Source organism: Diabrotica virgifera, chromosome 8 (assembly GCF_917563875.1).
Source record: "Diabrotica virgifera virgifera chromosome 8, PGI_DIABVI_V3a".
NCBI classification, from domain to species: Eukaryota; Metazoa; Arthropoda; class Insecta; order Coleoptera; family Chrysomelidae; genus Diabrotica; species Diabrotica virgifera.
In genome coordinates this window covers 74,733,141-74,745,703 of record NC_065450.1, presented here as the reverse complement: position 1 = coordinate 74,745,703, position 12,563 = coordinate 74,733,141, and the positions used below count along the sequence as shown (strand labels likewise).

Genomic DNA, 12,563 nt, shown 5'->3' with positions numbered 1-12,563 from the left:
TTAGGTAGATGAAACCCACGGGTAAAACCGTTTACTACAATACATATAATGGTACCAATTTCAGTTTGAAACTAAGCTGATTGGGGAACTACTTACAATATATAAGATGAACATAAATAATACGTAGGAATTTTCAATTAAAGACGATTAAAATGAACTGTTGTACTTAATCGCTTTCTTTTGAAAACCCCTCGTGAGTAATAATACTTATACGTTATAAACACATTAGAGTAAATAAACTGATTTTAGAACTATGCAAGAATACAAATAATAGCTGGTAATATCCATTTAAATACGATTAAAATGTAATACACCCGTAATACCTAATCGTAGACGTAGATGACTGTGGTCTCTGACGTCAGACCAATAGAAGGACGTTCAAGAGCCTCCTAAGATATTTGAATTTTATAGCATTTTCAAAGCGCCGTAATTAGCGTACGGGTTAAAAATATTTGTTTTTTTCGCATGCAAGCGTTTTAAGATCATGTTACCTTATGTTTTTTAATATTATTTTAATATTTAAAAATTTATGCAAGTTCCCTATTGAACCAATATTAGATCATAACCACGAGAAGTTGTCTGCCGAAGTTTACAATAGAAAAGTCGTAAGCAATTCAATAAAAAGAGCAGCGTGGAAGATCTCAGCGAAAAATCAATGAAGCTCATCTGTAAAGAACTTAAGAAGACAAATATAGATACATTTACTATCAATGATATTAATAGGGTGAGACAAAATTTATATTATGCTAGAACCAAAAATTCTTTAATTAAACTTCTCAAAAATATTTCTGAATTTCATAAAGCTCTCGATTCATCTTCTATTATTACAAATAGAAATGAAAATTTTATAATTAAAAATGACAAAGATAATCATATTGTTATATTAACATGTTTTTCAAATCTTCGTTTTCTTTCGACTGTTTCCAATTGATATGTTGATGTTGACGGAACTTTTGAATACTCTCCTCGTTTTTTCACTCAACTGTTTAGTACACATGGCTTGAAAAATGGACATTATATTCCTCTTGTCTTTTGTCTACTTCAAGATAAAAAGTCATCTTCATATTCTTCATATTATCTCGCCTATAACTATATCATAGAAGAATGTTTTAAAATTAATTGTACTGTATTCCCTAAAGTAATAACTTCAGACTTTGAAATTTCCATTCATAATGGTATTCGTATGGGATTTCCTGAAGCAGATCTTCATGGATGTCGTTTTCATTTGGGTCAGGCATGGTATAGAAAGGTTCAAGCACTGGGATTAGCTCCAGAATACCGGAAAGAAGGTGTTGACTCAACCGAAATTACGCATTTTCTTATTTAAATTTTTGGTCTTTCATTCTTACATCCTAAAGATGGTAGCGATTTTTTTTATATAGATTTGGCAGAAATTAAACCAGTCGATGAAAGAGTCACCCAGTTTTGTGATTATCTTGTTGATAATTACATATCTGAAAATTCGACATTTCCTCCACATCTTTGGGCTGAGCACTCTTCGTCCTTACAAAGAACCACAAACCCATGCGAAAGTTTTCATTCCAAGTATAATTCTTCTTTCTGCTGCCCTCATCCTAACATTAATAATTTTATTGATGTAATTTTACAATTTCAAATAAATACCTACATTAAAATGAATTCTGTTTCGACACCAAAAAAAAATTATTGCGGAAAATACACCAAAGATAAATTTTCTAAATGAAAAAATTTTAGAATTAAGAGAATGTAAAATAAATAGATTAGAATTTTACAAAGTAGTATCATATAAATTTAGGAAAAATATTTTGTAATTTTATATTTTTATACACATTTTGTATTATTTTCCCAATAAGTTTTTTTGCTATGTTATTTTTAATAAATCTATAAAATACTTAATATGTTTTTGTATTTTTTGTTAGATTATTAATTATAAAAAATAATGGTTATAATAAAATATATTATATTATAATGGTTATAAAACTATTTATATATATGTATAAGTTAGTTAAAATTTATAAACTCCGCCTAGTGTCAATAATGTTTAATACATAAAGGTTGAAAATAAAATAAATTAAATAACAAAATACCAATTTTGACAAAAATTTACAAAGAGACGAAGATGCGGCAACGTCTCACTTTCACATAAAGATTAGAACCATGTAATTTATTTAAACCTTGGGAGGCAATTAGTATCTATGTGACCATTTTAGCGACAGGTAAGAAATCCTATTTCGGGAGGCATTTCATATGCGGCCCTATTTTTACCGAGTTCTTAAAGAATATGGCCTTGAAAACAATAAAATGGCTTAGTATACCTACCATACGTTCTTATGGGGCGAATATAGTTTTATTATACCGTTGTTTTAACTGCATCTGATAGCAATGTTGATTAAGTAGTATCGCTAGGGGGTAATACGTTCTATTTCCTGACACGATTCTAGCCGCTACATCTCTTTCATAACTATTTTTGGCTGTTATCATATCACTGCTTCCAAGTATTTGAATGAATTCTTTGACCACTTCCAAATTGTATTCAATTATCGAAATGTTTTGTCTAATTTTTTATCTTAAATTTTGGTAACAACCTTGTAATTGGTCTTATATTCGTTGACCTTAAGGCCAATTTCCCTGGCCGCGCTTTTAAAAAGGGTAAAAACTTATTCTGCATCTCCGGTAGATTGTGCAAATTATTACGATTAACACAATTTTAAATATAAACTAGATTATTTATATTTTGTCCATACATACAGATATCAGCTGAGTGCTTATCATACCACTAGGTTAAATTAAAGATCAAATAAATAATAATTACTTGCAATTTAGCTTGAAATATAGTATTTTTAAAATATAGGTCTTAAATATTTTTATATCATACGAATAGTAGTAACATTACCCATAGTGTTCAGTTACATTTTTTTCTACTTATGTTGATAAAACTTATTTTTTTTATTTAGCTTTGTACCTCAACAACTAATCGCCATTGGCGATTGGTACAGTTGGCGTATGGTACAGTTCATTTTGCAATCAGATACCTATTGTATTGTGTAGTGTGTGTGTTGAGTAAATGTCTTGTTACTTTGCAAAGTCGACTTGCTTGTCTTTACAAAGGGACACTAATTGCATCCGAACGTCTGCGGTCCCTCCGGTGAGTACCGATCCCACAAGGATAGAAACTATTTTCACTTATTAATTTTTAGGTAGGCTCTCGTACCATTGAGCCACAGAGGGGGGTTAAAAAACTTAAATATATCGCGAAATAGTTTTAATTCCAGTTTGAAATTAATTTTCTGGAGGTACCTTAATATCTAGGAAACAATGTGTCTCTCACAATTAAACGAAAAGTTGCATAAAATCGACATTTACAAAAAAATTGGCAATGATCAAGAACGGAAGAAAATAAAAAAAATATTAATAAAGCAACAAGAGAGCTAAACGAATTAAAAATCTTATCATTAGAAATTATTAGAAATTATTAGAAAATCTATCCCAACCGAAGCTATATATTATTTATTTTAGATAGCCATAGGAAAACTCAAACACCCCCAACAACATACCCCACCCATTAAAGATAATGCCAGTAACTGAATTAGGAACGATAAAGACAAAGTTGATCTATTTGGAAAGTACCTTCAAAACGTATTTATGCAATACCCTTCTAAACTATCCACAAAGGACGAAACATAATTAACCAAATTCCTAACGGCATTATTACGCCAGTCAATGGGAGCAAGAATAGGGTATTACCTCCGAATTCTATCCTACTGCATGGATTTTATTGAAATTTTGGGCCTAGCCTCTACTTATGTCCTAATTCAAAGTCTAACCTATGCCGATGTGTGCTTTTATCTTGGAGGGTGGTTCCCACCTCTTCTCGGGGGTGGAACATTTTTTGGTTAAAATTATCACGGAATTCGCTAGAGAACCTAATTCTAAGCAAAAACTGTTCTATAATTTTTTTGAAAACTCAATACTTTTTGAGTTATTCGTGGTTGAAAATTGGCCATTTTCATTGAAACATAATACCTTTTCGAACGGTTTTTTGCGAATATCTTGAAAACTATGCATCTAACTAAAAAAACTATATTTAACATTTTTATAAGTTACAAAAAACAAAGAGACATTTGCCTACATAACTCTTCTAGTTATAATACAAAAATAGATATGGTAGGTGAAAATAGTTTGTTTTTTGGTACATTCTCAAATTGGTGCATTCAACTTGAAATAGCAGAGAAACGGTCGATTTTAGGTGTATAATGCTACTAATTTCTTTTGTAGTGCTTGGAAAGACCTTTTAAATGAGCTATATTAAAGGTCCATTACATTAAAACCAAGCGAGATATGCTGCAAAAAATTTGATAACTAATGTGTTTTAAGAAAAAATGAGAAGTAATTTTAACCCCCATCCACCAAAATGTAAACGCATCGTTTTCCTTCTACAATACCTTTTACTATAGTGTTATTTCTATGTTCAAAAAGTTGGACGGGTTTAAAATGAATAATTTTTGAAAAAAGAACATAAATTTATAGAGAGCATTTTTAAATTTTCTTAAAAATCTTCTTTTTCTCATTGTAACTTGAAAATGATAAAAGATACAGTAATGAAAAATAAAAAGGAAATTTTTATCTGAAAAACTCTATATTTTTGTATGGTATCTTTTTTTCGTATCTCTTATCATTTTCGAGTTACATGGAGAAAAAGGAAGATTTTTAAGAAAATTTAAAAATGCGCTCTATAATTTGATCTTATTTTTATCAAAAATCATTCATTTTAAACCAATCCAACTTTTTGAACATATAAATAACACTATAATAAAAAGTATTGTAGAAGGAAAACGATGTATTTAAATTCTGGTGGATGAGGGGTTAGATATACTTCTCATTTCTTCTTAAAATACATTAGTCATCAACTTTTTTACAGAATATCTCGCTTAGTTTGAATGTAATCGACATTTGGGATTTCTCATTTTAAAGGTCTTTTCAAGAACTATAAAAGTTGTAAGTATCATTATACACCTAAAATCGACCGTTTCTCTATTATTTCAAGTTGAATACACCCATTTCAGCATGCAGCAAAAATCAAACTCTTCTTACCTACCACATCCCTATTTCTATTTTAACTAGAAGATTTATGAATGAACGAATTTCTTTTTTTTTATAATCTACAGAAATATTTTATATAGTTTTTTTGTTAGATGCATAGTTTTAAGCTATTCTCAAAAAACCATCCGCAAAGGTGTCATTTTTCAATGAAAATGGCCAATTCTCAACCACAGATAACTCACAAAGTACTGAGTTTTCAAAAAAAAATATAGAACAATTTTTGCTTAGAATTATATTCTCTAACCACTTCCGTGGCTATTTTAACCAAAAATTTTCCACCCCCGAAAAGGGGTGGGAATCACCCCCAAGATAAAAGCACACATCGGCATAGGGTAGACTTTGTTTCTTGAGCTATTCCTCACTTACTGTGAAAATATCAAGTAAATCGATTAGTAGGATAGAATTCGGAGCCAAATACCCTCACTGACTGCCCTATATTTCAAATGGATCTGCAAACCAATTATGCAAAAACAAACCATAATGAAAAAAATCAACATCAAAAAAGCTTGCGGTGGCCTAATTTTTGGCAAGATTCTCAATGAAGTCTCGAATAAGTGCATAAAACTAGTAACTTTCAATGCAATTATGCGTTTCAACTACTTTCCTAACACCTCAGAGATCGCACAAATCCTAATGATTCTTAAACCAGGAGAAAAACCAGAAAATGTATCGTTCTCTTCTTCTTTAGGTGCCATCTCCGCGACGGAGGTTGGCAATCAAAACGGCTATTCTGATCTTAGATGCTGCTGCTCCGAATAGTTCGGTTGATGTGCATCCGTACCCACCGTTCTACTCACTTATAATCTTTTGCCTATTCTCAGCAAACTAATTGAAAAGATGTACGTGAAGATTCTAAGAATGATAATAGACAAAGGTAAAATCAATTTGGCTTTCATGACAAGGCGCGAAACTATAAAACAAGTGCATCGTCTGATGAACTAACTAAACAAAGATTTAAACTCCACACCATTTTGCTCATCTGCTTAAAGTGACATATCTTAGGCGTTCGATAAGGTTTTGCATACAGGACTTCAAATAAAACTAAAAAATCTCCTAGCCTGTCCTCATTTCTAGTTCTTGAAATCGGAAAATAGACCCTTCCTGGCGAAACAGGGAACCGAGTACATTAAAATGTATTATATTATATTCAGGTGTCCCTCAAGGTTGTGACCTTGGCTCAATACTATATCTCTTTTGTACAGCGGACATCTCAACAACAAAAGCAACTACATTAGCAAGATGCTGCTGTTTTGACATCCCATACAAATCGATCCTGACGAAATCTCAACTCAAACCTAAATAGAATTTACTAATGGTTAAAAATATGGTGCATCAAATCTAAATCAGTAGATAGCAAGGAATATATACACACCCAAACTTATATGGAATCACCATGTATTTCAAAGTAATATTTATTTCTTTTGAAGAACTTGTTATTTTTGCGAAGAATAAAGCTTTTTATTGAAAACAAACAAATCTATAAGACTATCAGATAGTACAGCTCGGTACAGCATGAGTTATTTGCCTGAGTTGCAAATTGAACGAAAATAAATAAACTAACTTTTGCGTCCAAAACCGAAAATATGCCTGATGTGGGCTTATAGAACTTACAACGAAGAAAGATTATTGGTCTTGTGGAGAAAGTAATGTTCTCAGAGGGACATAGCTGTAGACTAGGCGTAATACAGGGCGTTCTGTCCAAACCTATGCTAGGTAACAAGAACTAGGAAAGCTCAAAAATAAAGCAAGGGAAAGTCGCCAAAAGTAATAACGGCTCTCCAAGATCGTTTAATTGCCCAATTAGCTGGAAGACGCCCAACCATTTCTCACCTGCAGCTCCAACGGCAGCTTTTGGAAGCTACAGGTGTAACTGTTTCAGTTTAAACGATAAGAAGAAGAGTTCGTACCAAGATGTATACAGCAGGAGACAGTTATGGGTTCTCGAGGTATCCAAGCAGCACAAGATTGATCGACTAAATTGGTGTCTTCACCACCAAAACTGGAACATTGGGAATTGACAAAATGTGCTATTTTCAAAATAAGATTAGATGTATCCGAGATAATACTAATTCACGAAAAGGATGTCAAAAAGAGATGGAGAAAGTATTTTGACAGTTTATTAAATGAAGAATTTGACAGACAGGCTGTGGAGTTAATGGAGACAGTAACAGCAATGGTTACCAGAATAACAAACGCGGAAGTGCCTCGAGCGCTTCAAAAAATAAAGAAAGGAAAACCAGTCGGACCAGATGATATTCCTGGGGAAGTATGGAGAGCATTGGGAGAGACAGGAATAAGTGGGCTAGCAGGTCTATTTAATAGAATTATGGAAGTTGGACAAATGCCAGACGAATGGAGAAGCAGTATATTAGTACCTGTCTACAAAAACAAGGAAGACATACAACAATGTACAAACTACAGGGCTATAAAACTCCTTAACCACACCATGAAAATATGGGAGAGAGTAATTGATAGACGGATACGTGAAGAAACCGAAATATCCGATAATCAATTTGGATTTATGCAGGGCAGATCAACAACAGATGCAATTTTCATTGTAAGGCAACTGATGGAAAAATACAGGAATAAAGAGACCAACACTCATATGGTATTCATTGATCTTGAGAAAGCATATGATAGAGTTCCTCGAGAGATTCTCTGATGAGGGAGTAATGACTAGTGTTAGGACAGGTGTGGGAGAGACTGATAAATTTCAGGTGAAAGTAGGACTGCACCAAGGCTCGGTGCTTAGTCCTTATTTATTCTCATTAGTTTTGGACCAGATAACAGCGAAACTACAGGGTAGCATTCCATGGTGCCTAATGTGTGCTGATGATGTAGTGTTAATAGGAAATAGTGAAAGAGACTTGAGCAAAAACTGGAACAGTGGAGACAAGCTCTGGAGGAAAAAGGTTTAAAACTTATTAGGACAAAAACAGAGTATTTGGAATGTTCATTTAAAGATAAAGTTACTACACATAAAATAATATTTTTGGATGGTGAAATGATTGTGAAAAGCAATAGTTTTAAGTACCTAGGATCGGTATTACAGAGTAAAAATTCCAATGAAGCTGAAGGGAAAATTTTATAAAACAGCCATAAGACCGGCTATGATGTACGGAACTGAATGTTTGGCAGTGGAAAAGAAAGAGGAACAACGAATGCATGTGGCGGAAATGAAAATGCTTAGATGGATGAGTGGAGTGACAAAGAAGGATACAATTAGAAGTGAGTATATTAGGGGAAGTCTAGGTGTGGCACCAATTGATGCCAAAATGAGAGAGCATAGGTTAAGATGTTTTGGTCATGTTCAACGTCGAGACGTTAATCACCCAATACGAAGAATAGCTGAAGTGCAGATTCCTGGAAGGAGTAGGAGAGGAAGACCAAAGAAGACCTTAGGGGAGACGATAAGGCAGGACATGTTGGTAAAGGGGATTAACATTGATATGACCTAAATTAGAATTGTATGGAGAAATGCAATTAGGGAAGCCGACCCCGCATAGGGATAAGGCAAAGAGAATGATGATGATGCTATTTTCAAAAAAAGTCAGGATTTGTGTAAAATCAGATGACCCATGAAATCGTGTACTTAATGGCCGAGAAAGACAAGCAAGAACGAAAACTGTCAGATTTGTTCACAAATATACAAGGGGAAGTGTAATGTTGTGGAGAGGAATTATGATCCGTAAAAAAAACTACTTTAATTTTCATCCAATCAACGTTAACTGCTCACAGGTATGTTGATAACTTGTAGTCAGGCTCTGGAGAGTTGCAACAGGAGAAAATTTAATTTTATTGCATGATAATGGACCTCTACATACCATTAGAGTGACTACAGACATCATTGAAGCAGAAGGTATCCCTTGTTTGGAGTGGCCTGCTTGCTCACCCGAGCTTAACCTTATAGAGTATTTGTGGAATATGCTTAAAAGAAAAATTAGAGCTCGCCGGGATAATCCACAAATCACCGCACGGCTATTACAAGCTGCTCTTAAAGGATGGAGCAACCTACCACAACAAAATGTTGATAATTTGATTAGGAGCGTGCCCACGCAAACTGAAGCTTGCATAAGAACTAGAGATGATAAAACTGAATACCACAAAATACAAAAAATAAATAAATAAAAACAATTTAAACATTATTTGTTTTACATTGAAACTTTGTATGCTATTGACTTTAAAACAACTAATTTTAATTTGTTTGTTAAATACTTTACTGTTTTATTTAATTGGTAGGTATTTGTTATTAAATTGCTTTAAAACAAATACTGTTTGACTTCGTGTGTTTGTTTTTTTTTAAATTCGTACAAAATAGTAAGAAATATCAGATGATTCCATATAAGATTGGGTGCGTGTAATGGCAGAATAGATGTTCTGGACAAAGAAGTTTTTACGTTCCACAAATATAAAAGTAAAATACAAAATAAATATGACAGTTAAGTAAAAAAGAAACTTTTTAATAATTTAAAATTGAAGTTTTCGAAAAAAAAAAGCACTGAATCTCTAAACTCGTCTAATCACTATTAATACTTACTGGTTCCTCACTTTAATAAAAAATTAAGTTTTAAAAACTTACCTATTAATATAGCCACAATTTGTGGCCAGTCTTTTCCTTCTAGAACTTTTTCCACCTTTATTATAGTGAACGTCATATTTTTGGTACCTATCTATTTTTTCTATTCTAAATAATACTAAAAAAAGATCGCGAATTTAGCGATTTTATATGTACGCCAATTTAAATATTTATTGCCCTGACTTTACAAAAATTACTTATTGACTCAATGTTATCGTCATAAGAGATCGTGTCCTTCAAAACTAGAAATGCGGAAACTTAACAAACTACGTAACATAACAAACTACAATGTTATGAATAATTGTAGGAACTATCTCGGCCTTTATTCGTATCCAAACTTTATATTTTTATGTAAACGATTTATTACTTCATCCTTCTTTTATTACTATTTTTAAGGACTTAATCAGTTGCGTCATACCGCACAGGATTAACTGACTTTCTTTAAGTTGACTTATGTATAATCTTGGAATTTCACTGTTTACATTTTTATATCATGAGTTTAACTTTATCTCATTAAAGAAATAATTCACATTACCAATAAACTAAAACATTCCAAGATTACATGCAGGACTTTATTTAATTAATAGGTACATAATATACAGGGTGTAACAAAAATACAGGTCATAAATTAAATCACCTATTCTGGGACCAAAAATAGTTCGAATGAACCTAACTTACCTTAGTACAAATATTCACATAAAAAAAGTTACAGCCCTTTGAAGTTACAAAATGAAAATCGATTTTTTCGAATATATCGAAAACTATTAGAGATTTTTTATTGAAAATGGACATGTGGCATTTTTATGGCAGGAATATCTTAAAGAAAAATTATAGTGAAATTTGTGAACCCCATAAAAATTTTATGGGGGTTTTGTTCCCTTAAACCCCCCAAACTTTTGTGTACGTTCCAATTAAATTATTATTGTGATACCATTAGTTAAATTCAATATTTCTAAAACTTTTTTGGTTCTTAGTATTTTTTCGACAAGGCAGTTTTTATCGAGTTGCAGCTTCTTTTCTAATATGTTTACATAAAGATTTTATGGGGGTTTTGTTCCTTTAAACCCCCCAAATGGTTGTGTACGTTCCAATTAAACTATTACTGCGATACCATTAGTTAAACACAGTGTTTTTAAAACTTTTTTGGTTCTTTGTATTTTTTCGATAAGGCACCTTTTATCGAGATGTGGCTTCTTTTTTAATATGGTTCAAAATATACCTAAAAATGTAAATCATAAACAAATTTTCCTATTATTATCAAGTCTCCATAATCGTACTTAGCCATATACAAATATGTGGTGGATTTGACAAATATGCAAAATATCTCGATAAAAACTGACTTTTCGAAAAGGTACTAGGAGGCAAAAATTTTTTTAAAACATTGTGTTTAACTAATGGCACTACAATAATAATTAAATTGGAACGTACACAAAAGTTTGGGGGGGTTTAAAGGAACAAAACCCCCATAAAATTTTTTTAGGATGTCTAAATTTCACTATAATTTTTTCTTAAGATACTATTACCATAAGAATGCCACACGTTCATCTTCAATAAAAAATCTCCAATAGTTTTCGATATAATGGAAAAAATCAATTTTCATTTTGTAACTTCAAAGGGCTGTAACTTTTTTTATGTGCACATTTGTACTAAGGTAAGTTAGGTTCAATCGAACTATTTTTGGTCCCAGAATGTGTGATTAAATTTATGACCTGTATTTTTGTTACACCCTGTATAACTCATGTTGTGAGGCAATTCCCGTATTAAAAAAATTTCTGATTCGGTTTCTTTGCAAATTCCTATTCAAACATGTCCCGTCTCGAAAATACGCATTTTCGAGGCGTTAAATCTTATATGTATATTATTATCTATTAAGTTGCCAAGTGCCCAAATAGAAGTTTAAGCATAAGCGGCACAATAGGAAACTTGCATAAAATTTTAAATTTGAAAAAACTGGTATAAATCACAACAGAACATAATTTAGAACCTGTATCAAAAATAAAAAAGTTTTGTTTGTCTTTCGTTTGGCCCCTAAAGACGACTAAAAATTCAACTTATACCAGCCACCGCAAAATGCGTCGTGACGTCACTGCGTTGTATGTTTACATTGTACACCAATTCTATAGTTTTGGATTAGACATTATAAACGTCAGTAGAAAATTCAGTTATGTGACGTTACAAATGTTTTTGATCGTTTGAACTAATCATAGAAAATTTGTACTTTTACAAAATGGTTTTATTTTCAATAGTAAACCTTCTTTCCTTTCCTTCAAAAACTGTATCAAACTGCAATCTCAACAAACTGGTATATTTTATTACAGTGACATACGATAAATGTCATTAGAATATAAATATTTTTCCTTTATTTCCCGACGACGATCTGGCTAAATACTTAAGTAGGTGGAGGCCAATAAACTAAAGAAGAAGAAGAAGAATATACGTAAATATAACCGTAAACTGAACCACACAGTCAAACTCTGTGACGTCATGGTTCGTTTGAACTATTTTAAGATAAAGAAGACTTCTTTTCAAGATTTGTACTTCTAAGTTATTATGAATTGTTTAAGCGTGAAATTTTGGAAATCTCATTTTTATACAAAACTGAACATTATTATGTAATAAAAAAATGTGCATGTTCCCTATTGCATTCTATATCCAAATATATAAATATCCCTATAGATATTCTATATCCAAATATCCCTATAGACAATTCTATATCCAAACCCATACATCGACATCCCCATCGAACAAGGTTGTAACTCAAGTTACATCTTTTTTCAGATTTCAACACAGGTAAATTCAGTCAAAAATTGCGCACACGTCAATATAAACGATATAGTTTAATTCTCAATAGTTTGGCTAATACTCCATTGAAAAAAGTTGTATTTTAACTTACGCGTGCCATTTTAGC

General features: G+C 32.0%; 1 protein-coding gene across 1 annotated transcript in view; it reads right to left on the bottom strand.

Moving 5' to 3' along the window:
* Nucleotides 1-10,070, bottom strand: part of LOC114340446 (facilitated trehalose transporter Tret1) — a 29,862-nt gene extending 19,792 nt beyond the window's left edge. The window contains exon 1 of the mRNA XM_028291185.2: nucleotides 9,659-10,070. Coding sequence (XP_028146986.1) covers nucleotides 9,659-9,734 — 76 coding nt within the window. The 5' untranslated portion in view covers nucleotides 9,735-10,070. The remainder of the gene's footprint in view (nucleotides 1-9,658) is intronic.
* Nucleotides 10,071-12,563: the final 2,493 nt, after the last annotated feature.